The 27,855-nt window shown below is 44.0% G+C and overlaps 1 protein-coding gene across 7 annotated transcripts in view; it reads right to left on the minus strand.

The window, feature by feature from the left end:
* The window catches only part of PDE1C (phosphodiesterase 1C), a 661,768-nt gene that overhangs the window by 326,899 nt on the left and 307,014 nt on the right, over positions 1 to 27,855 (minus strand). The window contains exons 1-2 of one of the 7 annotated variants that reach the window (XM_056117977.1): positions 2,275 to 2,401; positions 1,709 to 1,811 (exon numbers count right to left, since the gene is read on the minus strand). The exons of 5 other annotated variants lie outside the window; for them this stretch is intronic. In XM_056117977.1, the coding sequence (XP_055973952.1) occupies positions 1,709 to 1,809 (101 nt within the window). In that variant the 5' untranslated portion in view covers positions 1,810 to 1,811; positions 2,275 to 2,401. Of the gene's footprint in view, positions 1 to 1,708; positions 2,053 to 2,274; positions 2,402 to 27,855 lie in introns of those variants that run through there. One more of the 7 variants, XM_056117981.1, reaches the window with a different exon arrangement.

Raw genomic sequence — 27,855 nt, forward strand, 5'->3', positions numbered from 1 at the left:
AGTTTCCAAACACGGATTTGGAGAAGGAAAAACCTGTACTGTTCATGCTTGAAAGCACCAGGTACTGGGTAGACACAAGGAACTAAAAAACAAAAATGTGAATCTATCACACCTCAACACTGAGGGGGAAAGAACCCTGGAACAGGAAAGAGTGAAAGCGACAAGACTGTGCTGTTAAGTGAGAAACGCTTTACTGCACCAGCTCCATCTCAGTCTTGCTGATTTGGCCCCACACTGTGGAGGAGCTCCAAGGAGTTGGTGACAACTGTCAAACAACCAAGAGGAGGCTTTCCTGAGTAAACACATAGATCCCTCCAGCTCTGATGACCACAAGCCAGGCTTGACAACCCCTTGTGCCTAGACTTTGCTATTCAACAAACTTTCTGTACGATCAGTGGTAACCTTCGTTACATATCACGTGCGCTGGTGGCAGGCACCAAAAGAGGTGTTCACACAACAAACATCAAAAGCCTCCCAGCTGTAAAGACAAGACTTCTGTGTAAGTCTCTGCTTGTAACAGTCGAACTGTACAAAAATCAATGAATGGGCATGCCTTCCCATTCAGCTCAACAGCCATCAAGCTCACTTGGACTGTTGGTAGAAGCACTTTCATAAACTTCACTTTAAACGGGGACCCCATAAAGAAACACATACTACCTTATTTTGAATAGGGCACTTCTGAATAGAAATCCTTTGATTCTCTTAATTGGGATGTAGTCTTCCCTTAGATAAACTGGCTGACATAGACCAGTGCCTTTAAAAAAATGTTTACTTGCTGTGTGTGTGTGTGTGTGTGTGTGTGTGTGTGTGTGTGTACGCATGCACCTGCTGGTGTGTGCTCTTGCAAACATCAACTGGAACAAAACAAACTTCCCCTGCTTCTGACTTTGGTAGAAAAAGAATGGAGAATATATTTTTGAACACTAGATATCTGATGCCAAAAAACCTCATGAAATAAGTAGCTGGTAGTAATGCACTTTGCAACCAATGCATCTTTACAACATTCCTAGCTAATTGAAGAGCAAAGTATATTCACAACAGATAATACAAAAACTTCACACCTGGAGTGACCAATAGTTCATTGCTTATGACATCCTTTTCTAGGAAACAGCTTGTATTTTCAGATCATCTCTTCCCAGCACACAAAAGCAAACAGGAGCCAATAAAGAAATGCAGAGAATTCTGGTGACAGAAAAATGAATGGTGAAATAATGCTAGGAAACTCAAATAACTGTGCCACAGCCCCACTCACTCAAAAACACCCCCATCTTCCCAGCATCTACTTGTCAGCAAGTCAGAAGTTGAACTAGGCTGGGAAGAGGAAGAAGAGAATTTCAGTGGCTAAGAAAGCAGGTGGAATTTTGAACTACTATTATGTTCTTGGATCACCTACTGAGATGTTGGCAAGCACTTTGCAAAGGAAAACTCTAGCTTTGATTACTGTGTTCCTAAACTTTTCTCCCTGGGCAAAGAAAACCAGAAAAGCCACCTACAACTGAAACTGAAGGACAATTTCTCCTTGTCCCCAGGAAAGTGTGTCTTGAACCCAGAAAGCAGTGTCAGTGCAAAAGACACATCTCTAAAAGGGTGCAGTGACTGTAAGAGGGAAAAGCGGTGGTGGAACTTGGGGATCGCATTTAAAGGGACGTGCAGGGCCACGGACACTGGTGGGAGAGGGACACGCGGCAAGAGACACAGATTTACTTACAGCCCTCGGAGCCGAAGCCAGATTTTCTCGATCTGTTCGGGTTGCAGGTATTTCAGAGAGTTGCTCTCGAATTCTTCAATCTCCTTGGTCGGGGACTCCATAGCTGCAGGTCACCGCCGGGGGTGAGGCTGGAGAGTTGGAGGGGGCCCTCCCGACCTCCCCCTTCCGCCCCCGCCAGTGCGCGGGGCGCGCCTCTGCCTGTCACTTGCTCTGTGCGTGCGCTCCCGCTCGGGTGCCCTCAAAAGCCAGCCTGGGTGCGGGCTGGGGTCCGGGGTGCCCCGGGACGTGGGGGCCCCCCGGGGCAGCTGCGGGCGTGCGGCATGGTCAGGGCTGCTGGGGTTCTGCTCGGATTCTCTCTCTTTTAAAACAAAGCCACAGAGGCGATCTGGTGACAGCTGAAGGATGGGGCGGGGGGGGGAGGGGAGGGGGGAGAAGGCCAGAAGGAGAGAGTGACCTGGGGACAGGGGACGGGCAGAGGAGGGCCAGGCGCGCGCGCCTAGGGGAGCTGGAGGGCGGCCCGGCCCCTTCCCGCCCCGCACCCACCGCGGCGCCCCCCTCTCGCTTACCCGCAGCTCGGCTGACAACTGAGAAAGTCGTCTGGCGTCTGGTCTGGCACCCGCGGGCGCGGCAGGGGCCCGTCTGCGCGCCGATCCCCGAGCCCCCGCGGCGCCCCCGGCCCCCGACGCCCGCCCCAAAGCAATGACACGGCGGCGGCCCGGCGCGGAAACCCCGGGGACGGGTGGGCGGACACGCGAGCCCGCTCCGCCGAGTTAGCGCCCGAGATCTCCCGGGGAGCACGCCCTCCCGGGCCGGCCCTTTGTGAAATATTAAAGCAGTTGACAGAATTAAAGTAACCACACGTCTCACTTGCAAAGTCCTGACATCTTCTTTGCTAATAGGACTGTCTCTGTCTCTGTCTCTCTGTCTCTCTCTCTCTATACACACACACACACACACACACACACACACACACACACACAATAGCAAAAGATAGAATAGGAAACTGTCACGACTTTATACTTTACGGTGCCTGCTTATAGGCTCTGTGAAATCCCCCAGCCTCTGCTCTGCAGGTACCCAGTGAATCACCAACTATCCTTAAACATCTGATAAACGTAAACAATGGCTCATGTGTCAGGATCCAGCGTCCTGGGAAAGATAGTGCATAAAATAAATAGCCAGTATGGTCACTGCATCACTTCTCGACCTTTTGGCTAAGATCAAGTGTGCAGACTATTCATTGTTCACCGGGACCCTAGAGCTTGGACAGTCCTTGACTGTTTCCTTGAGTGTGTCAAGTTGGTCTCATTCTCTGCAACAGAGACCCCCACTGGACAGAGGGCAGGCGTGCTTTAGACACCGCCGCAGTGGGAAGGAACCTAAGCTTATGATAAGGAAGTGGCAGCCTCTGCTGATCAGCACCGGATTCACCTCAGGGTCCCTGGTAGGCAGCAGGGCTGATCATGGAAACAGTGTGACTCTCAGCATCTCAAAGCTGCAGCTCAATGCAGTGTCCCTTGAGGCCATTCACGATGAAGTGGGCTGTCCTAAACTTGGGATGGACTTGGGAGAAGGATTCAGGGCCAAAGAGAGAAAAGCTCTTTGCTCAGCTGAAGGCAGTCTTGACACCAAAGAACTAGTGCCAAACTCCTTATAAACGAAGCCAATGCCACTTCCCAGGGGTTCCGTCAAACCTGGTCGTTCATTCCCACTCTGCAAGTAATGGTTCTTTCTGTCCCACTCCCAGGATTCTTTTCTATTCATCCAATGCTTCTTCTCACAAGTAAGATCACGTTACAAGAAAGAATTTTTTTCCCCTGGGGCTGGAGTCATAGTACAGTGGGTAAGGTATTTGCCTTGCATGAAGTTGACCTAGGTTCAATCCCCAGCATGCCATATGGTCCCCTGAATAATTCCTGAGTGCAAGGCCAGGAGTAAGCCCTGAGCATCATTGAGTGTGCCCACCCACCTCTCCCCTGCCCACCAAAAAAGAATTTGTTTTCCTTCATGTGATCTTGATAAAGAAAGAACATGACAGGATCTAAATTCTCACCCATTTGTAGCTGGCATTCACTTTCCAGTACTTAGAGGTAAGAGCAATAGGGCACTATGACAATCCTACACACACCAAGATAACAGGGGCCCTGCTCACGGCGATGTGCAGACCTTCTTCACTAGAAGGGATGTGAGATCTGCCACACAATCCAATGATAGTCCTTGAAGATTTTCAAGACCCACTACATATTTTCACTGAGTTAAAGCACTATCAGGCAGACACAGCTTTAAACAGTCAACATATTGACATGAAATTCATATACTTGAATTAAAATTAACCCAGTATCACTCAGCAAGGAAAAAATGGCGAGAGTGAATGGGATCATTTAAAGAGAGAGACAGAAGGGGAGAAGCCACAGTAGAGCCAGTAAGCTGCTTACCTGGCATGCCGCCAACCTAGGTTCAGTCCCCAGAATCCCATATGGTCCATAGAGTCTACCAGAGGTAATTCCTGGTACAGAGCCAGAACAAACCCCTAAGCATTTCTGAGTGTGGCCCCAAAACAAAACAGAAAATAAGAGGAGAGAGAGGGAGGGAGAGAGAGAGAGAGAGAGAGAGAGAGAGAGAGAGAGAGACTGGGCCAGAGAGATAGTACAGTGAGTAAGGCAGAAAAGGCACTTGCCTTGCTTAAAGTCAACCTAGATTTGAACCCCGGCATCCCCCCCCTTATAGTCCCCCAAGTCAACCAAGAATGATCCCTGAGCATAGAACCAGGAGGAAGCTCTGAGCATCATCAGATGTGGTCCCAAAACAAACAAACAAAAAGACTATTTTAACAACTTTTTTTTCTGGAGGCAGAACAATCCCAAATGGGGATTCCATGAGTTGGAGCACTGTAGACAGCCTGTAGCACTGTAGCACTGTTCTCCCATTCTTCATCAATTTGCTCGAGCAGGCACCAGAAATGTCCCCATTGCGAGACTTGTTGTTACTGTTTTTGGCATATTGAATACGCCATGGGGAGCTTGCCAGGCTCTGCCGTGCAAGTAGGATACTCTCGGTAGCTTGCCAGGCCCTCCGAGAAGGACGGAGGAATCAAACCCGGGTCAGCCACGTGCAAGGCAAATGCCCTACCTGCTGTGCTATCGTTCCAGCCCATGTACATATGTGTATATATATTTGGTTTGGGGACCACACTCAGTAATGCTCAGGATCTGTGGTTTTGGTTCTGTGCTCAGGGCTTACTTCTGGCTCTGTGCTCAGGGGTCACTCCTGCCTCTGTGCTCAGGGGTTACTCCTGGCTCTGTGCTCAGGGATCACTCCTGGCAGTGTTCAGGGTGCCAAACAGGGTGCCGGGGATCAAACCCAGGTCAGTCAAGTGCAAGGCAAATGCCCTCCCTACTGTGTACAGAGTATAACTGAAAAAGGAATCTCCTAGTTGAAAGCAGACCATGCGCTCGCCAATTGCCTGTTTTTGGATTCATTGCCCAAATGGAAACAAATTGCACTTGGAGAAATGGGTGATGATGAGCTGCCCATGGTGCCCAGCTAGGAAGGGGCCCGAGGGATGGTGGGAGAACGAGTTGCTAGCTGTGGACAGTCTACTGATGAAATATAAATGAGTCATCATGATATTAATCGTAAATGTATCTGACTTCTGTGATCCAAGCATTCACTAAGGGGTTAAACCTGATGTAATACTTACAATAACTCTGTTATGTTGGCATTACATACAGACGAACCACTCTTGAATTGAAAATACATAGACTGAAAGCACATTTAAGACATCTAACACATCAGACATTACAGCTTAGCCAACATGTTCAGAACATTGACAACTGACAATAGCCAGCATCTGGGGGTGGGAGGAACATCTCAAACAAAATCAGTTTTAAAAAAAAGTGGAACATCTAAGACACAGGCCAACATTTTGTGGATATCACAGCACACAAACACACAAAACATGACATCCAAAAAACACTGGCAACACTATGACTGTAGAATATTGGCTGAGTCCCCTCAGGATCAGGTGGATGCGTAGGACTGCGACTAGTGCTACCAAGGATCATTAGCATTTCATACTACCTGTCTCTAGCCTGGGAAAATAGCAAACTTCAAAAGCTGAAGTGCAGCTTCTTTCAAATGCAATTCCTATTACTGTTACATAATTACAAAAACAAGACAATATATGCTGCATTATGTTAAATATGGGACCATTTGTATTGACATCCCCATTCTGTAATAAGAAAACGAAAGTATGGAGTTTTTCTAGACTGGAGAGGTCCAGAGTTTGAACTTCAGTTTCTTACCTTATCAAACTTTTATTACTTTATCTAACAAATCAGTCCACCTCACAGGATCACACTCTCCACATCTTTGAAATAAAGATTAGAGACACCCCCGCCAACAAAATTATTTGTTTCACCTTTATGATTCTGAGTCATCTGGAAAGATCTGGGAAAAGAAAGTGCTGAAATGAGAGTGACATATTGCTTAAAACATACACAACACCATGCTTCTCTGCAAAATAGCCTGCACTGTGAGGACAGAAGAGAAACATAATGCATGTTTTTCTCTTCCTGCCCAACACCATGTATACAACTCTTCCCTAGTGTTCATAGACTGTTAGTAAGAATGACAAAAAAAACATATTTCATATGATGAAATATCACTAGGTATATGCCAACTGTATTCACATATCAATACACTATCTATTTGTATACACATGTTTATATTATATACACATATTATATAGGTGTCAGTTTAAAATAGATCCTCACAGAGATATACAGTAGCTTATATGCTACCAACATCTGCATTATCAGCATCAAGTATCATAAGTCCAGAGAGAACGTACAATTGTTAAAGTGCCTGCCTCACACATGCCTGACCTAGATTCAATTCCCAACACTACTGGCATATGGTCCCCCGAGTCCCATCAGGCATGATCCTTGAGCACAGAGCCAGGAGTAGGCCCTGAGCATCACTGGATGTGGCCAAAACAAACAAACAAAACTCCCCAGTAAAAGGGTTCCTGGCAAAGTTTAAGGAAAAGCTATTTTCATGCCTGACTTCGTAGACATAAGAATCACCACTCTGTTCCCTTTCATATCTAAGATTCCATGTTTCAAAAATAACCACAACCACTACTGCCCTTTCAGTTACTGAGAACTACCATATGCCAAGCACCAGGCTAGCCACATCACATGTTGGGTCATTTTGTTCCTCACCAAAACACTTCATCGCCATTTACAATACAAGGGAGTCTCTAAAAGGTCAGATCACTTTTGCAAAGAGCTATAATTAATAAGTAGTCAAGTCATATTTTCAACCCTGCCCAGCATGCAAAATCCATGTTTCATTTCATTCCCCTTTGTTACACCAACTCCCTGCTGAAACAAACAAACAAAAAAAGATAAGTAAAAAAGGCATAAAACAGTAGGGTTGCAGAAGCACAGGTAAAAGATGACTAATACTGGCAGGGAATCAGGAAAGCTACAGAGCAAAGATGTATTTTTAAATTGGCTGCATACATGGAAGGTGTGTAAAGGCAGAAGATTGCTGAAAGAGAGAGCCATGCATGAAAAGTGCACAGGGCATGAGAAAAGGTGGTACCCCTTTTTTAGTGAAGGTGATTATTACAGGTAAGCAGAAGGAGTACTAAGCAGAAGGAAGCATATATTTCCAGCACTGAAAATACATTATACACTGAGGTTAGCTCTCAAAACCTGCCTCAAGAGTATGCAGCAACTATGGGGCAAATGATAACCCGGGCTCCTGAAGAGGAATCCAGCTGCCAGATGCAAATAAGCTCCTTTGTTTACAAAGAAGGAAGAGTCAGACCAGGAGACAGAATAAGAGAAAGCACATCATTGTCTCCCATGGGTGACCATCTTCCAACTATGAGATCATCTGCTTCTTTGACCTCCACAAAGCAAGTCAGTGTCCTGGATACATTTTTCATGACTTGGCAGTGGCATCCTCAAGCAAATCTGTTGAGGTGGAAATTCTGGAGAAGCATCAGAACATCGGAAGTAACATCACTAGGCACAGCAGCCCCTCCTTCCTGCCCATTCCAAATGTGGACCAGTCCCCAAAACACAGAGTTGAAAGAGGCTCTCCCCTCCCACTGGCTTCCTTTTCTTGCAAAGCGGTGTCTCTGGTGACAGTAACACTACTTCCTCTACCCCATAACACCTTCTCTGCTTTAGAATTTGGGGCAGACTGTCCCAGGAATCACTTCCACTAGAATAAACAGCAATTTTATTCAAATTGGTCAAACCCAGACGATCCCATTCTCAGCCCCATCTAAAGTGAGGCTCTGAGTAACCAACATGCATACTATTCAGTTAGTGGCCCAGAGAAGTAAGGAGTGAAGATAGAAGTAGGAAGAGGATGGAATAACCACGCAGAGGTGGTCTGGTGAAACCTGTGTGGGCCTGACCCAGTGTCTGTACCTTTTTCTGGCAGGATCCTTTCACTTGTCCAATGCCAGGAGACGCTCACAGAATTCTTCCAATAGAGATGTACAAGGAAAAGACTTGGGTAGGCACCAAGTAATATGTGACCTAGGGCAAGACCCTTCTTTCCTGGCCAAGGCTGGGAAGGGCTAGGTGCCCTTTGAATGGAAAGGATCTAGAAAGGGCTCCAGCTCTCACCTACGTTGATCAGAAAATCACACAGCCTGGCCTGGGCTAACCAAGCTATTCAGCAGCCGAAAAGAACTTCAGAAAAACCTGGACTCTGTTTTCCTGTTAAATATGACACTAATAACCGGAATTGAGGTTGACCAATCAAAAGCCATCTGAATAACATGATCACTCAGGATCTAAGACTATCCAATCCCATCTCCTTGTGGAAGATTGGATGTGGCCATAGGGAAAGAAAGAGAAATCCATTTTCCCCAAGATACATATCTCCAGGGCTTCAGGTTCTCTTAGTCCTGGGGTTATCTTTATACCAGTGCGAGTATACCAGAAAAAGCAGCACTAACAGAGAAAGAATCAGAAGTCAAGAGAGAAAAATAACACTCTCCCCCCCGCCCCCCAGAAAAAGGTGTCAAAAAATCTTTTCAAGCCCTTGATTCCACTACTACTGAATTTGCAGCTTCAGGGTTTGGTTTTTTTGGTACCTTCTTTGATTTGGGCACCATACCTGCTGGTGCTCAGGAGTTACTCCTGGCTTTGTGCTCAGAAATCATTTTTGGCAGTGCTTGGGGAACCATATGGGATCCTGGGAATCAAACCTAGGTTGGCTGTGTGCAAGGGAAACATCTTACCCTACTACACTATCTCTCTGGCTCCTACAGCATCAGTTTTCAAGGACTTTTAAGTGACAGAACCCTATATATCATCCTACCTATGATGTCTCCACCTAATTAGTTTGAATGAGAGTTCTGTCTCTAACAACAATATGAATTTAACACATATCATTTCTTCGACATTTGTTGTAAGGAATTTTTTTTAAATCTGACCCATGACAAGTATTGGGACTGATAGAAGTTCTCACAAGTCCAACAAGAATGGAAGGAAGGAAATTGGAAAACAGAAAAGGAACTTTGGACTCAGCAGAGCTTCCAAAGTGAAAAATAAGAAGACCTAATTATCCTGATAAATCTATCAAGAAATTCGTCAGCTTACTCTTCAAGCTTGTGTTCTCCTTAAACATCTATCTTACATGCTTTTATCTTAGCTTACCTTTCCGCACCCCCTCTGGAGAAGCCGTATTCTCTCTTGAAGACACACTTCTCTCTCTCTCTCCTCATATCTTTCTAAAAAAATTTTGTTAAATAAAAATTATCTTGCTTGACAAGAAAGAAAGAAAGAAAGAAAGAAAGAAAGAAAGAAAGAAAGAAAGAAGGAAGGAAGGAAGGAAGGAAGGAGAAAGAAAGAAAGAAAGAAAGAAAGAAAGAAAGAAAGAAACTTGCCTCAACGACTTTTTTGGTAATGTCTTATCAAAGCATTTCTACATCATGCATATTAGCCCCTGAAAACAACCTTAAGTCAAAATACATGTTCTCGTCCCCAGTTTCAAAAGGAAATGAATGAGATCTGAGTGCGCCACTGGCTTGTCTCTACCTATTCCAGGTTCCTGCCAATAGCCAGGTCGCTTGACATATAAAACTTCCTCATCCTGGCCCTGGTGGTCATTCTATCTTTCAGAACACATTGCCAACCCAGCAAAATTAACTTGGCTATACTAATGATATTTAAAATTTTGTTCATGGAAAACTGCTGATGCTATACCATCAGCCAAATTCTGACTCAAATGCACATTAATCAGCGGGCTGTTCTTCCTATCTCTGTAAAACAAATTTGAACGTGGAAAGATTTGGTCCTGAGAGGGACCTTCACAACTCCTTTACCAAAGCTCCTAATTATGCTGATTGGCGCAAGCCCTCCAAGCAGGTTAGATAACCGGGCAACAGGCCCAGTGATTTCTGGTGGCAGAGCTGAGACCAGAAGCCATTTACGCTCATGGCAGATGCTCTGATACCTCCAAGCTGACTGCCCAGGGCTTAAGAAAGCCTCCTATTTCCACCTGAGGGTTTAGTGGAATGCCTTGGTTATAGTCTCAAAGAAGGCATGCCAGCTAAAGGAAGGGACATCGGCAAAGCCTTCCCAAAGGGGAAAAAAATAAGGAAAACTTCCAGCAAAGCAGAATTGTATTGACCATGTATGAAAAGCAGAATGGTGCTTTAACAAGCATCACTACATTTTTTTACACTGCTTTTGACGCACCACCAGAGATGATTTGCTGATTCTAATTTCTGTATTGGAGGTGCAGGGAGTGTGGAAGGAGAAACAGGGCGGGACTTAGGGGACTAGAATCTCACAAATAATTCTGGAACCTTTTAAATTTATTCATTGACCAAACATTTGCTCATTACTTTCTATCTGCCAGCACCGGGAGATCACTTTGAGACTATAACAAGCTTGCAGCAGTCAACTATTTTTGTAAAAGCCCATGGCTGCACCATGGAACATCAATGTCATTGTGGAAACTGCAAACAAATTCAAAACAACAAATACATCATTGAAAAGTGTCAAAAAGCCTCCGTGCTAAACGTAGGTAAAGGAACAATCATGAGAACTTCACAGTATCTGTACTGCAAACCATAGTGCCCAAAGGCGGGGGGGGGGGGGGAGGGGAGGGGGGGACAATGTAAGGGAGGGGGGTGGAGAGAGAGGAGAGGGAGAGAGGGAGAATGAGAAAAGGAGAGAGAGAGGGAGAGATAGAGAGAGAGAGAAAGTGCCTGCCATAGGGACAGGCTGGGGGAGAGGTACTACAAGTAAAAAGGGGGAACACTAGTTGTGGGAAATGTACACTGGTAGAGAGATGGTGTTGGAACATTATATGACTGAAACCCGATCATGAACAGCCTTGTAACTGTGTATTTCATGGATTCAATTTTTAAAAAGTGTCTTTAGAAGAAAGTGAATTGTGATAAGGGCTGGATAAAAACAAACCCAGAAAGCAATGTGGGTGTAACCTATACATACACAGGATGGCATTTTAACCAGCTATTCCTCTATAACAAGAAATATGAGAAATAATACCATGACTATTGTTCTGCAGCACTTTACTGTCTTATTTTCCAGGGTTGTCTGGCTTCAGCCAGACTGCTCCTGAGATCTTCCTTGTTTGGAGGTGTCTCCTGTAGCTGCAGGAGGAGGGAGAGTGACTAGAATATCCAGTATGAGTTCACTATGGTTTCACTTATGTCCGGGTCTGGGCAATGAGATCATTATAGGGTCGGAACTCTCTCCATATTACATCTCCAAATGATCTTAGACCTCATTGAGTGGTAGCTAGATGCTAAGACCAATTGATCCAGGAGAGTATAGATGCTAGCAGTCCTCCTATGGCCAGACCAGAACTTCCCAACATGACTTCCACTGTCTTGGTCAGTTAAAACTGTCCTCGTGGAAGGGGAAGCTATAGCACATGTGATAGATAGCAGGTAGGGTGTTTGCCTTGCATGCGGCAGGCCTGGAGTTTGATCCCTACCACCCCATATGGTTTCCAAAGCCTTCCAAGAGTGATCCCTGACCTCAAAGCAAGGAGTAAGCTCTTAGCACCACTGGGCCTGCCGCCAAAATAAAGTAGTCATAGGAATCGCCTGGATTCAAGGGCAAACTCCACTTCCATAACAAGGGTGTGGGGATGGTGTTACCAATATCAACGTTTCCCTTTAGTCCACCTAAGTGATTAGGAATGGCCTCAGAGAGAAACTGACATCTAAGCTAAGGAGACCTGAGGGAAGGAAAGGAGACACCAGGTACCAAGCAGAATAAAAACGTTTCTGACAAGAGGGAACTACATTTGCAAAGATTCTATGGCACGAAAAGGCCTGATAGGAAAGATTAGGTAAGTGGTTGCTAGAGTGTGGCAGCTTGGGATGGTGGAAGCAAGGCCAGAGGAGAGCCCGAAGGGTGTATATAAGGACCAGCTGTCCTCTGAAGTCTCAAGAGAAATAACGGGAATTTCAGAGATTTTGCTTAGAAAGAATCATGCTGCTAGATGAAGCATGGACAGGAAGGAGCAAGAATTGTCCTGACTTAATCAGGATGTTAATGAACCCAGGAAGTGACTTGAGATAATACCAGGAGATCCAGCATCCCAAATCCACAGTGACAACAGTGAACTAAATTATCAGTGACATGAGCTAATTTCCCTGGTGGTAGTGTCACTGCAAGATTCATCAGAGTCCTGGAGAGCAAAGATCATGAAAGCGGTGCCATCACATCCCCCAAGTAAATAACAGAATAACTGACCAATTACTACCTAGCCTTCTCTGAAAGGACTGTGACATTTATTTCACCTGTGACCCAATGTGTTTCCTACCACATAAACTATACTCAAAGAGCAAACTGAAGGCCTGAAAACAAATGAATTATCAACTAGACCAGAAGTTAAGATGGGGTTACTCAAGGAAAGGCAGTGAAGCACTGCCCAGGTTACTTTTTAGATGCATAAAGGGTTTACATTCAATTATCTGGCAGCTGAACCTCCTGATAAGTGAAGTGTTACTTTCTGTGTGATTCAGCACACAAGGGAAATAAGGGACATTAACTACTCTTGACAGGATTTTCAAAAATGTCCTCAGGGAATCTAAATGGTTGACTGCAGGCCATGTGATTCTCAAAAGTGGAAGACTTTTCAAGATGCATGAAAATATCTCTATGAACGTCTTCTACCAACATGCTTTCGCCAAGTTTATGCTAGTAAAAAAGACCCTGAAGGAACCTTGATTTGATCCAAATTCCTTCACACATCCAGACTGACGGGACTCTCAGACATTGATAATAGGCTTACTTCTGCTTCGAAGATATTAACAAACTCCTGTAAGCAGGAAGTGGGACTTAATTTATGGAGAGGAATGGAAACCCATGGAGAGGACTGGAAATTTATGGACACATTTTAAAAGCAATAAGCACTCAAAGGCAATCTTTGAAAGAAGTTCTGAAAGCATTTCTGTGCCACAGTATCCCCAGTGCAACTGATGACCTCTCACAGAGAGTTACATGGCTTCCCCATGGCCTGGGCTAAATGTAATGAAGAAATGAAAATTGTTCTTCTCAATGCGTTTTAGGAAGCACTTGAGAATTACAAGCAAAAAGAGTGCTGAGTCCTTGAAAATAGAGCCAATCAAGTCAATTAAGGTCTGTTAAAACCATTCTGCTTTCACTATGCCCAAACCAAACTGCCTTCTGAATAAATTAGCCTCAAAATAACAATGATTTCATTTAATGCTCCCCTTCCCCACCAGGACACAAAGAGCATTTGTGAAAACCAACCATTATTTTGTGTTTGTTTGTACTGGGTTTTATTTTATTTATTTATTTATTTTGGAGGGAGGGGTGAGGAGGAACAATCTTGGGAGGGTCCGCCCACACCCGGCAGTGCTCAGAGCTTACTCCTAGCTCTGTGCTCAGATCACTCCTGGCAAGCTTGGGGAACATATGCAGTGCTGGGGATTGAACCCGGGTCAGCCATGAGCAAGGTAAATGCTCTCCCCACTGTACTAGTGGTCTGGCCCAAAAATCACTCATTGCATGTCTTGCCCATCCACACAAGATTCAGAAGCACCTTCTGAATACAGTCCAGAAATCAGTGCCTTTTGTTATCATGGATCTCATTTTAATTATTCAAGCAATAATTTCCCAGATACTGGTATAGTAAATTCCCTCAAATAGATAGAAACCATGCATTTCTGTAAATTCAAGTACAAGTAATTCCTAAAGATCCCTTGGACTTGTGATCTCTTTTCCTCTTTGTTCTTTTGTTTTGTTTTGTTTTTAGCAGGATTTGTTTATCTACACGTAAACGACCCAGCCAGGCAGAAAGGACATTTTTATGTATGATATTTTCAAGAGGTCCCCCACCTCCCCTTAGCAAAGTCACACTCGGTTCCAGATTTATTCAGAGGACTGGTCATTCATGACTGACCTCAGGACTTGGTCAGTTAACTGTGCCTTTAGAACCAACACTTTCATCAATTTTTCTAAATGTGTTTATGTTAGACCATTAACAGGGAGATTGGCACGGTTCAATCTGACTATAAATTTGGTTAGAACTTCAGTGCTACTTTTCCTCCTAGCTAGCCCTGGCAAACGCCACCAATAAAGGCAACCTCATCATCTATTTAAAATGTAAAGAACGGAGAAAACGGAAAAGAAGACAAGAAAATCACTCCTGACTCAGCTGCAGAATAGTTCATGTGTTGGGGGTGGGGGGGAGTGTGAGGAGAGCCCCTGAAGACGTAGCGAAGATGATTAACTTTTCTTTCTCTGTTTTTAAAGCACGGATTAAGCAAATGCTTAACACTGGGGAGCCTGGCTCAGCTCTCAGAAGGACGCGCAGAAACGTCTGCTTCTCGGCTCCCGGGCTCCCCCGGCAGCAGCCTGGCCCGTGTCAGTCCCTGTCCCGGCTGAGCACATCCCAGGCGTTTGCAAACACTCAGGTCACGCTTTTCCTGTTGGCCCGGGGTTGCCGGCCTCAGCCGGGGCCTCATTTGTCCCAGCTGCTGCTGAAGCTCGCGCCAGATCAATATCCCATCAGATGGCGCTTCCAGGGCTGCAAGTGATAGCGCCCTCGAGGCTCGCTGACGTCGCCGGGTGTTTGCAGAGCGGAGGAAAATCCCTTTCTGCGCCGCTGTCTGACCTCAGCGCCGGGGAGCTCGCCTGCTCGCCGCTAATCAGCCGTGAAATGGTGCAGGGGAGCGACCGGAGGCGGAGGGAATGCGCTGGAAAAACGCACAGGGCGGCCAGATGTGACTCATGTTTGTCACCTCTGACGGGAAGGAACATTTGGAGCAAGACTGCACTTTGGCCTGATTCCAAAGGAAGGGGGGTGAGGGGAAGAGAGAGAAAGAGAGAGAGCAAGATCGAGAGCGAGGGAACGAGTGAGAGTGAGCAAGAGAGTGAGAGAGACAGAGACCCTTCCTGTTCCCTGCAGACAAAGACCAGGCCAAGGAGTTGGAAGGGCCAACACCAACAACGCATGTGATCCACATGCAGACTTTTCAACTCTTGATAACTGAGCCCTTGTCAAAATAGAACTTTGAAAGGCCACGTATGGACAGAACCAGCCACTGTGATTAAAAGGGCAGGTTGAACCCTGGATCCTATCCAGAGGACACATCTAATCTCAGTCCTTCTCCAGACATAAACATTGCTCCAACAAGAGCAGTAATGGTAATAGCACGGTGATTTATGGTAATAATAATAATAATAAAAGCTACTATTGATTAGACATATTATATGGCCTACCCTCTTTGTAAGCATAATCTTCACAGAGAAACTAAACTCAACCAAGTTCACACAGAAAGTGGTAAAACTGGTTTTGAACTGACTTCTGTCTGTCAGTGACTTACCCAGAGCGTCTCCGAAGGTGTTTGTGTGTGCATGTCAGAAGGCTAGCCCCATAGAGCTGATCCACTAAAAGGTCTCTGACCCCAACCTTCTACTCTATTATGATTTTGAAGCAACCAATATGCCAAGCCCTTTTTACTGAGCAGCTGCAGGAAGAAGATTATGGATGCAAAGGAGAAATCAGTGCCCAAGGTCACATTCGAGGACAACAGACAAGTAACATTAAATTAGTGGGCGCAGAGAGCTCCTCCTCTCTTAGCAATTTCAAGTACACAATAAGCTGGGGTTGCAGGAGGTGTCTGGAGTGCATTCATCCTGCATAACTGAAACACCGACCCTTAATCAGTAGGTCCCTTTTTCCCCCACGCCATATTCCCCCGATCCAAAACCCCATCTTCTGCTCCTGGCAATCACTAACCTACTCAAATTTACAAAAGTTCAGCTGCTAGGGCAGGAGATGTGGCTCTGTGGCAGAGTGCCTAACTGTAAGCCCAAGTCCACCATAATGAAGTGTATGCAAAGACCACCAGCAAGTGTACAACAACACAACAGGAACAGAAGGGAAAGGCAAAGGCAAAGGACCAAGCAAGAGCTTACATCTTCAGTGTGTAAGGGGACAGGTACATTACTTAGCTTGGTGGTGGTAATCATTTCATTCTGTAAAGGTGTGACAAAAACATCACCCATTGTTCACCTTCAAGCCACCCAATTGCTATTTTCCAATTAACCTCTGGCTGAGAACAAAGGAAGCAACAATGATTGTTGTTGCATTATTTTCATCTTTCATATGAGGAGAGTCTCAAGTAGACGCGGATCAGTCACAGTAAAGCAAAGCATGTTCTAGGGCTGGAGAGACAGTTCAGCAGGTACAGCTCTTGCCTTGCATGCAGCCAAAGCCAGTTCAATGCCCGGTATCCTATAGGGTCCCCTGTGCACCACCAGGAGTAATTCCTGAGTGTAGAGCCAGGAGTAACCCTTGAGCACTGACAGGTGTGTCCCTAAAACAAAACAAACAAAACAAGTGAAGCTTGTTCAAATTTGGAGGGTGGAACGTGATGCAGGAGCTACACACGGGAATTACAGGGAAGCTTCTTCCCAGAGGTTTTAAGTGATGTGAAGGGCCTACTGTAGCCTGCTGTGGGATGCGTGGGGACAGAGCAGCTAAGGAGATCTCCAGAGCAAGTGCTCGGGAAACTCTGCTCCGCTCCCACCCCTCTTCATTTTCTTGGGTTTATCTCTGCAGCACCTTGCCACACTCTGCAAGAGAAGAGACCATACACAAATTTTGCTGGCTAGTTTCAAGAAAGCAATGGGGTTTGTTTGTCTTTTGTTTTGCTTTGGAGTCTGCAGGAGGGAAAGAGGGGTGCATTTTCTTATCTTTTCTCATTCCTGTCATCTACTTTTTCTCTCGCCAGAAATCAAAAGGGAAAAAAAGTTTTCCTACATTTGATTCTCGGAAGACATAATGATGGAAGCCAGGGTGAAATGCTACTAAGCTGAAAATAATGTACAGGGCTTCGTGAGCCATCAGTTAATGACATTAATAATAATGATGATGATGATGATGATGATGCTATTTGAAAAGCAACATGACTACATTTGTCTCTCTTTGGTATGGTCCTTTTCTCAGGCATCCCAAATGAGAACTCAGACATGTGCTGAAGGCTCAGCGCTCTGTTCCCCGTGATCTGTGCTCAGCCCAGATTAACGAAACATTGCCAGCACCTGTGCTTCTACTTCTCACACTGTCATCCCAGCCGCCTCAGGGGTGGTTTCAGCTGTGGGAGAGCAAATCTCTAAATTCCAGGGAGGCCAGGGATTCAAAAAAGCAGTGACCTTGACTGACCCAGACTCCCCTTACCACCCAGGAAGCAGGGGCCCAACACCAGTGTGAAACAAAAGGCAACTTCCACCTGGAAACAACGATCATTTTCTCATTTTCGAGGTTTTGTGACAAATCAATGTATAAAGAAACCAATTGTTGAGGGCGGGGCAGGAGAGGTTCAACTTTTGCAAATCAAGGGTTCCCTTGAAAACTTTGATAAAAATATACAGCCTTTGTCTCCACCTATTTATATAATGTATGCATAGAATGATCCGCCTGTATTTTTAGGAGGCTCATGACACCTCCAGGAGCTTATCCCAAAATTCTTTGCCCCATATCCTCCTGTGACTCAGTGATGTGTGTGTATATGACTCTTGTCTGCTCTTCTTAGAAAAAAAAGATATGAATTAAAAGAGAAAATGAGTAGAAAGTATATTTAAGTCCAATATGCCTCTTGCCTTTTGTTTTGTTTCGGGGTCACAACTGGCAATGTTCAGGGGTTACTCCTGCTCTGCACTCCTGGCAGTGCTTGGGGGACTATATGGGATCCCAGGGATTGGAGCCCAATCCACCACACGCGAGGAAAACACCCTCCCCACTGTGCTGTGTCTGCAGCCCCATGCCTCTTGCCTTTAAACCTCTTTACAATCACATAACAACACGACTGTCTTCCACATCCCCCTCTCTACCCTCAATGCCTTCGATAGTGTTGGCACTTAAACACAGGTCACAAGAGCAAATTATTAGTCGGTGAGGAAACTGAATGAGCAGACAACGAGCAAAGCCTTCAAGAGATGTGAGGGAGAGCACATACTTCAGAGAAGTATGTGAGTCCAGGAAGCAGGTAGAGCTGTGGAAGCATATGTGGGAGAGCAAAAGAACAGGAGCCAGGGCAGCTTCAGTCAGATTTGCCAATGGGAGAGTCACTGGAGACGAGACTGCTAGAGTCACTGGAGGCCATCGTGCGCTGACCAGAACCTGTCATGGTCAAGTCTTTGACTTTTACTGAGAGGGAAGCAGAAGCTTGTTGGGAGATTTGCATGGGACAGGGGCATGATCTGACATTCATCTTAAACATCTCTCGGGCTGGCAGGGGCCAGAGCAGGAGAGCTAAGACCAGTGGGGGTCCGCATCCAAGTGTTCAAGTACAAGATGACGGTGGGGGCTAGGGTGATGACTCAAAAGGGTAGAGCATATGCCTTGCACTAAACCGGGTTGAGTTAGAGTCCCAGCTCTACATACACCCCCCCCCACACACACACCCTTAGTGCTTTGTATATGGTTCTGATGTCCCCTAACCACCAGACCCTTTAAAAAATTATGGTGGTTTAGCTGGAGTGGTAACAGGTTCCGGATATGTAAGAGAAGAGAAGAATTTCAGTAGGACCGCCAAGGGTTAGGGCCCAAGGAGCAACGCAGGCATCACTGCAGGCTCCTGCCAACAATTCCAAACAAGCAAACCTTGAAAGCCACCTCTCCTGTTTTCAAGGGCTCAAAACTAATGGCAGAGAAATCATGTCTACAACTCAAAAAAAAAATAATGAAATAGGGGCTTGGAGCGATAGCACAACAGGTAGGGCGTTTGCCTTGCACGTGGCCAACCCGGGTTCGATTCCCAGCATCCCATATGGTCCCCCAAGCACCGCCAGGAGTAATTCCTGAGTGAAGGGCCAGGAGTAACCCCTGTGCATCGCCGGGTGTGACCCCAAAAGCAAAAAAAAAATAAAAATAATGAAATAATCCCCCCCCCGCCCCTCAGAGGGATGTTACTCCACATGAGAAGAGAAAACAAAAGGAGTTCCTATGAAAGGTTTGGGGTTTGGTTTTGTTTTTTAACTTGAGTTTTGGAAAGTGACCTCCCTGTCTCCAGAGTTCTTCAGGCTGCATGATTGTCCTTTCCACCTGCTGGACACCAGGTCTGTGCTTGGATGTGCCCCAACTGGCCACTAACCATGGGTGCTTCCAAACTTAAAAGCTCTCTCCATCTACTCATGAGGAGCCTCAATCTGACACCAACTGGGAGAAGCCAGGGCTGTCTCCTAGCTCCCAAGAAAAACAAAGGGATTTCCTGCATGTCTGGGCTGCCAGGCATGTGTCACACTCTCCACTCTGGAGACAATCAAGTGTGAATTTAGTGCTCCCTTCGAGGCAATACTGAACAGCCAAAGAGACAACCTACAGGACGTCAGGAGAGCCAAGAGTTCTGCAAAGAACAAATCTCCCACTTCCTTCCTTTGCGGGTTTCCCTTTTAAAGATGCTGAAAATGGGGAAGCTACGTGGAGAGAAACACTGTTTTCCTAAGGAGAAATGCACTGCACATCTACAGGTGCAGGCTCTGGGTTGTGTTTTTAAGAGCTCTCTTGAGAAACTTAAATAGCATCCTGGCACCCTGGAGTTGCTCTTGCCATTTTTCTCCCAAAGGAAAGTTAGAGAGGTTAAGAAACTTGCCCTACGTGACGCAGACCTACCAATCCTATTTTCCCCACAGCTTCCTCCAGGAAAGCCAGTGGTCGCTCAGTCTGAGAGGAAAGGGGATTGATTATTCGGAAGTGAGACTTTTTGTTAAGTGTGTAGGAAAGACCTGGGCAAACCAGGACAAGATAATCACCCTCCTTGCTTTTGAAGTGAAAATATGCACATAGAAAATGCAATCATCTCAAAAATACCTAGAAGATTTGGTAGAAAAATTGACATCGTTAAAAACATCACTTGGAATGTTTCGAGGGCACATTCACCTTACTCAACTAAGACAGAGTTCACCTTTAAGAACAGATTTCTTTCCCATCTAGTTAATTGCGACTCTTCTGCTATCAGAATAGTAGACTGCCATGAGAATATGCTGCAGAATATTAATCCCAAACTTCCTACACATTCATCCGACACCCGGATAAATTCCACCAGCTGACTCTAAAACCTGGGCCCGCTCGAGCAAATCAATGAATAATGGGAGGACTCTAAAACCAAGCTTAATTTCTGCATTCCCAAAATCCCCTCCCACTTTTTTATTTTTGGCATCTGTTTGTTAAAAAAATGCAAACTGTGTATTGTTCTGGTCATTGTGATTTATACTGATGACTAATGTATTCAAGAACTCTGGCCCAATAGCTGACTAAAAGGACACCAACAGCCCAGCTGCTTGGTAATAAGGTTCAGCTGCTTACACCAATGGTGTTACTTCTCCAGAGTCTGGTTTGCACTGTTTGCTCACTACTCATTTATTCAATATTAATACCATCTGTGTGCTAGACTAAGGCCTATCACCTTCCTAGGACTTGTCAACTGGCAATGGCTTCTCTCTCCAAGGAATCTAATTGGTACAGTCTCCTGGGGCCTCGCCTATGACTGATGAGTTAGAAGACATCATCCTCTTCACCATCCAGTTACTCCATCAATGACACCGAAGGAGCAAAAAAGCCAAGACTGTTGAAAATTTGTACCAGGGCCTCACAGGCTTGGAGCAGTCAGCTCAGCTGCACATGGGGTGAGGGGCCCTTGACATGAGCTTGTGTGCTGTAGCCCCATTGGCAGGAGAGCTTCAGGGGCAGCCAAGTCCTTCAATATGTCTCTCTGCACCGTGGGAACAGTCAGGCACAATCTCATGGCTCACTGCTCAGAGTCAGGGACAATGCTGCTGACACTGTGATTTATAAGAAATACATGTCTCATCAATCAGATGACTAAAATGTGGTTCATGCACACATTTGGTCTTCTTCCACAATTACTGCAAAACCCTCAGAATTTCCCCCCAAGTTTTGAGCATAATCAAAGTATCTTTTTGATTGTGCAAATGATGAGATTTTTTAAAGCACCTCAGGTTGGAGGTGGGTTAGCATGGAGGATGAACCATTTAAAAGGATGTAACTTCCAGTCCCACTCCCAGACCTTTGGCAAGGAGTGGAGACTGAGTTCAGTGGCCAACAACCAATGAGCTCAACAATCTTACAAAAATAATGAAGTCTCAAAAAAGCCCAAGAGAGAAGACTCAGAATTTCCTGGTTGGAGAACCAGAGCACTTCCTTCTGCCACGATGTTGGGTCCTAAACTCCACAAGGAATAACCTCCCTTATTCTTTTATTCAACACCTCACCCTAGGTATCTTTTGATTTGGGTGGTGATTTGCATCTTCTGTAATAAATTGGTGATCCAGTGAATAAACAAGTTTCCTGGGATATGAGAGATGCTCCTGTCAATGAATCAAACCTGACAAGGGAGATGTGGAAATTACCCATCCATTACCTAGAAAAGCCTAGGCTTGAAACTGGTACCAAAAATCTGGATCAGGGGTATCTGGTAGCTCCAATCCATAGCCCCTTGTTCAGAAGCACAGATAACAGACTGGCACCTCGAGATCAAGAAGGGAATCATGGCACCCACCAATCTATTACTTCTTGGTCTACATACTTTTGATCACGAAGGTGAAGGACACTCAATGTGTAGAATGCAATGCTATCTCCAAGTAGATGTACCAGAACTGAGCTGAATTCTCTATCACCTACTTGATGTCTAAGAATAGCTAACGATGCAGGGAGCTTCCACCCATACCCACAATGCAAATGGATCCAAAGAGTCTTTTTTTTTCAATGCCCAAATGGAAAGGAAGGTTAAAGGTGTCTCTGACCCTGGAACAGAGAGAAAACAGGTGTGTGTGTGTGTGTGTGTGTGTGTGTGTGTGTGTGTGTGTGTGTGCGCGCGCACGCGCGCACTGCACATTTGTCTACCCTCTCTCTTGCCATCAAGTTTTACCCTGTGCAAAGGTGTGTTGGTAAATGCTTAACATCTTGGAAATAGGGAGCCCTTATTTGTAGCACTTGCTGGATTCTGTGTATAAATACTCCCACCATGGCCATTTTCAAGCTACCAACATGATATCTTTGAACACAGTGTTGGTGAGAGATACTAATACTCCCTTTTCTGAGCTATATCTGGCACACTACCGCTCAAATCCCCATACCATAAATTCAACTCATTATCCCTCTTTAGTAACATTCTCTTCCCATTTCTAAGTAACTAAAGAGAAGGACTGTGTCCTCCTAAGGATGACCAAGCAACAAAGAGTAGGTGGGAAGAGTAGTGGTGGAAGGGACATGGAATTTTACTACTTAAAGCAAAAGAATTTCCTCTTCTAGTGCTGAAGTTTACATCTATAATTTTAGTACAACTTAAAAATAAAATCTGGTAAGTAGTGATTATTATATGAGTAATGAAACTCCTGCAAATTTGGTAAGAGACTACTAACAAATCACATGAACTGAAGTGCCAAGCCCTCTTAATTATTCACTCACTTGTTCACATATGCTCACAAAGAGTCCAGGGGGGTTGTTTACGGTGGGTAAAACAGCATTCCCCAGTTTGAAGTCTTTTGGTGATTCCCTATTACTTACAAGACAGATTCCCCAGACATGCCATATGGTATCTAGGCCATATCAGCCGCAACCTCATTTCTACAGCTTTATCTCTTGTATCAATAGCCACCCTTCTTAGAGCTTCCTTAAAATGACAGATTCTTTTTCAGCTCTGGTCCCAAGTCACACCTCACCCTTCACTACTATTTGAGACATTTTTCTCTGCCCACCATTCCCTGCCCCAGCTAAGATACACAGGTATCTTTTTCCTATGTTATTGTCTTTATTTCTTTAAAGGACAGTCTTCCCTTCTAAACTGTGTTTCAGAATAGATAGGAATTATTGAATAAATACTTGGCAGAGTCTTGTTATTTTGTTAAGAAAAAAAATAGTCCTGCAGCACAAATTCTTGCTCTGACAGCATGAAGATTAGAAATCTTGGAAAAGCAAGCGTACGGCACTGGGCCCTCTATGGATACACATATAAACCCCACCTTCATCTCCACTTGTTTTCCTCCGGACAATAGTGTCTAAGTTGTGTCCCACCATACTTCCTGCACTAGGACTCATCTTCTGTGCTCACTATAGTAATTCCAGAGTCCACATCATACCTCAAACATATGTAGAGTTTTATCTGATTCTTCTAATATGCTATATCCAGTACTATGCTCCTCATCACTCAGCCTGTAAACCTGTAGAACCCTAATGTTGTTGCTGCTTCCTCTTCTTCTTCTTCTTTCTCTTTTATATCTTCCACCCCCAGTGGTGCATAGGGCTTTCTCCCAACTCTTCACTCAGAGATCACTCCTGGCAAGATTCAGGGGAACCATATGCAGTGTTGAGGATCGAACCCAGATCAGTCACAATGCCAGGCAAGAGCGCTACCCATTTACTATTGCTCCAGTTCTTCTCTTTCTTCTTTTTGAACTTTAAAGAAAGGTGCATCAGATGATCTGTGTATGAATATAGATATATATCCCCTAGTCCTTTACCCTAACCAAGGCTCTCATTTACAGAATAGCATGATCAAAGATACCTCATACTTAGCCCCTTCCAGCTTCTACAAGCCCCAAATCCAAAAGGCTAAGCCCACCCTTTGGTCAGTACTTCCCATAACTATAAGCTGTCTAATAATATGTTATATGGCATAAATAGCCACTGGTCAAGTAAATTACTGAAACACTGGATTACAAGATATAAAGAAGGTATCTTTACTGGAATACAACTGAGAGCTTTAATATACAAGGCTTGTTTTTAAAAAAACCAAAAATACAGCCCTCCAAAACGGGATAGACTTACTAAAACATGGGACACCCCCCCCCTTTCACCTCTCTCTCTGGTTGCTCATCTTATAGTATTACTCTCCCAAACATCAGGTTGGGAATCCAGCTGATTCCCAAAAAGACAAATCTATTACACAATAAGAAGTTAATGCTTGTTTTAAAATTTATCATTTTTATATGATATAGAAAATGGACTTTTATGTCCTACACAATGATGTATGTTTTAATTTTTGGAAATGTTGGTTCTCTTCCAAGCTTCAGTTATTCAGTCAAGACCCCCAAAGAGGGTCGGAGTAATAGTCCAATACGTAGAACACTTGCCCTTCCTCTGGCTGACCTAGTTTTCATTCCTGGCATCACATATGGCCGCCAGAGCCCTGCCAGGAGTGATCCCTGAGCACATAACTAGGAGTAAGCTCTGAGAAGAACCAGATGTGGCCTCAAAAACAGAAACCTCTCCAAAGAAAGAAAATTATCTCAAATTAAAGAGAACAACAGTTAATTTATATAGATAGATATGTAGATATAAATAATTATATCTGATATGGACACATATATGCCTATATACCATTTACATATATGCCTATATATCATTTATGGAGCTATATTAAAGGGCATAATCCCACACAATTATGGAAGTTGAATAGTTCTAAGACTGGATCAAAACTTCAGTGGATGGGAGCATGCCTTACATGCAGCTGACCCATGATCATTCTCTGGCCCTGCCAGAAGTGATCCCTGAGATCCAGAGCCAGGCCTGAGCACTGCCAGGTGTGCCCCCTCCCCCACTCCACCTCCCAAAACACACACACACACACACACACACAAAATTTTTTTAATAAAATTCCCAGGATCAGCAATTAGCAAACTGCAGTCCTAGGACCAAAAGTTCAAAGTTAATCTGAAATACTGCAGCTTGAGAACCAAAAAAAAGAGTAGATATTTCAGTATAAGTCTAAAGTCAGGAAAGACCAATGTCCCAACTCACACATCAGGCAAGAGTTCTTCTTACTAACCTTTTTTGTTCTGTTCAGGTCTTCAATTAATTGGATGAGACCAACCCACATTAGGGAGGGCAATCTCATCTAGAAATACTTTCACAGGCACATCCAGAATAATATTTGGCCAAATGTCTGGAGACCTCAGAATCCAATTAAGTTGATACATAAAACTACCATCACGACATCTAAGTATAGGTACCGAATTAAGCAGGTTGAGTAAATTTGGGATTTGGAGCTATCATAAGACCAAGAGACAAGCAGCAAGTTGAAATGCCAAATGACAATCTAACTCCTGTGCCAAGATGCTTAAATCACTGAAGGGATCATTTCATAACCAAGCAAGAGTGAACTATTCTATAGTCATGTCTGTTGCCAACTTACTGACCACCAAACATCAGCAGATAAAGGCTCCACCTTCAGTGTAAACATTATTGGAGAACTTTAGAGAAAAGAGAAACTGCCTTTTATCCTGCGAACAAAGCATCCTTTGCTAAAAGCAATGTTTTCAAAATCACACAACCCACCCTTTTGGTATATATTAAAGATAAAAACAATGATTCGCCCCAGCATCTTCCAGCAATGAAAATCAAATTAGAGGTTATAAATTAAACTACAGCTGCCAAGAGAACTGAACCCTCTACTGAACCAAAAATCTGCTGCCGCTGAACTCCACACTCCATTTTCAGTGGGGACACAAGTCACATGGCAGGAAAGGAGGTAGAGAACTAATAATTGCTAAGCACTGATGTGCCAGGCCCAGTGCCAAGTCCTTTAAAGACACTGACCCACATAATTCTATCCACAACATTGAGGCGAGTAAACAATTATTTCCCCCATTTTATAAATGAGAGAACTGGGGTTCGCAGGAGTGAAGAGACTTGCTCAAGGTTCTATGACCTTGGAAGAGTTTTTATCCTCAGAGACAATGAGAGTTATGTAAACGGTTTTATTTGCCACCTTGTTAAAGATGCCAGAAAACTTCCTGGCATCTTTAAATTCAACTCAAATGATCTCAACATGATATCATTCATGGGATTTATTTTATTTCTATGTTTTCCTATGCTTGCACAATGTATATTAAATCCTTTACGAATCAAAGTAGAAGAAGAAACGTGGCTGTATAGAGCATTTGGGTGACAATCCAGACTTACCTGCTTTTACACTTTTCAATCCTTCAACTAAGGTTTGGTTGTACTGCTCTACCCTGCTACAACATAGACTTTTGAACACTTTCCTGTAAAATTTCCCTATCTCCTTCTCGCCTACTGAATGCTACTAAAGGAAAGGGGAACTAACAGTTGCCAAGAATGGAAAGCAATTCCATATACATTCTTTTCCTAAAGCTTTGAACTATCTGGAAAAGACAGTCCTCTGATGTTGAAAGTAAAAAATATCTACTTTCTGTCATAAACAAATGTTGAGATCTAGGTAAGATGCATGCTACAGTTAGGAAGAAAGACACTGATATCTGCAACTTACTTTAAAATGTATTAAGAAATAGGATGGGTAAAAACATGGGTTTATGGATAATAGAAAGATGGGTAAGATGGAATAGCATTCACCTTAAAGTTAATGTGCTTAATTTGTGCAATTAATTTATTTTAATTGCATCTAAACCAAAGCTTATTTTATTAAAATATTGGGGATTCACAGAAAGAGAACATTTAATGGCAATTTCTGGGGATGAAGGGAAGGGGAGAGTTTTGATTTCGAATGCTAAAAATTTAGATCCAGGTAAAAATGTATCTGGATGGGGATGGTACTGATGATTTTACACAATGTAAATGTAGCCAATGTCACTGTATCAGACACTCTGAAATAATTAAAACAGGGGGCGGAGCAACAGTACAGCAGGCAGGGTGCTTACCTTGCATGAGCTGACCAGGTTCAATTCCCAGCACCTCATGTGGTTCCCCAAGCCCACCAGGAGTGATTCCTGAATACAGATCCAGGAAAATTATCCCTGAGCATTTCCAAGTACAGTTCAAATGCAAAAATTAAAATTAAGACAATGAATGTCAAAGTGGTAATTTTATATCTACTAATTTTATATCTACTTAAACAGAATATAAGTAGTTAGACAGGCAGAAAAACAGAATGAAGAAAAAAGCAAATTATAGTCAAATTTTTCTATAGCAACAATTGTTCTTGACAATACAAAGAAAGAAGGTAATAAAAATAAGTTTACAAATATTTTACATGAGCATGGAAAAATAAAATAAATTAAATATGCCAGAATAAAATGTTAAATCTTTAAAAAAATTACACAAGTCTTTTGGTTTCCATAGAAAAAACTACCTAGAGGGAGAAAATGTCATCGTTGGAATTATTACCCTGAAGTAAATCAGGAAATCTGATTATCCTTCCAAAATTTTCCACGTTAATAGCTGTGTGCTGTTCTGGAAAGCAGAGTGCGCAAGACACCACTGTGTAAATGTCATCTGAAAGAATGGTGGATTAAGTGATACTTCTGATCTTTTTAAAATCTAACATTTCATAAATTGTGGAATATTCTGCATCATTTGCAAAGTCCTTGTATAGTAAACTATTGAATAGATGCTAAACTGATTTAACAAACAAGGATCACAGAACCTTGGCTGGATGCCTCTTATCTGCAAAACCAAGTCTGAACTCCTATGCAAGGCAAATGAGGCTCTTCAAACAAACTGACCCAGGACTCTTACCTTCTACACAGTATGGTCACTATCTTTTTTTCCAGGTGGACCATCTGAGTGTCAGGAGCACACTCCTGCTGGCTGGCTCCAGTTCCCTGCTCTGCCCCCCTCACTTCATACCTACCCCCAACACAGACACATGTTCCTCT

The sequence above is a fragment of the Sorex fumeus genome, unplaced genomic scaffold (assembly GCF_029834395.1).
Source record: "Sorex fumeus unplaced genomic scaffold, SorFum_2.1 ptg000037l, whole genome shotgun sequence".
Lineage (NCBI taxonomy): Eukaryota > Metazoa > Chordata > Mammalia > Eulipotyphla > Soricidae > Sorex > Sorex fumeus.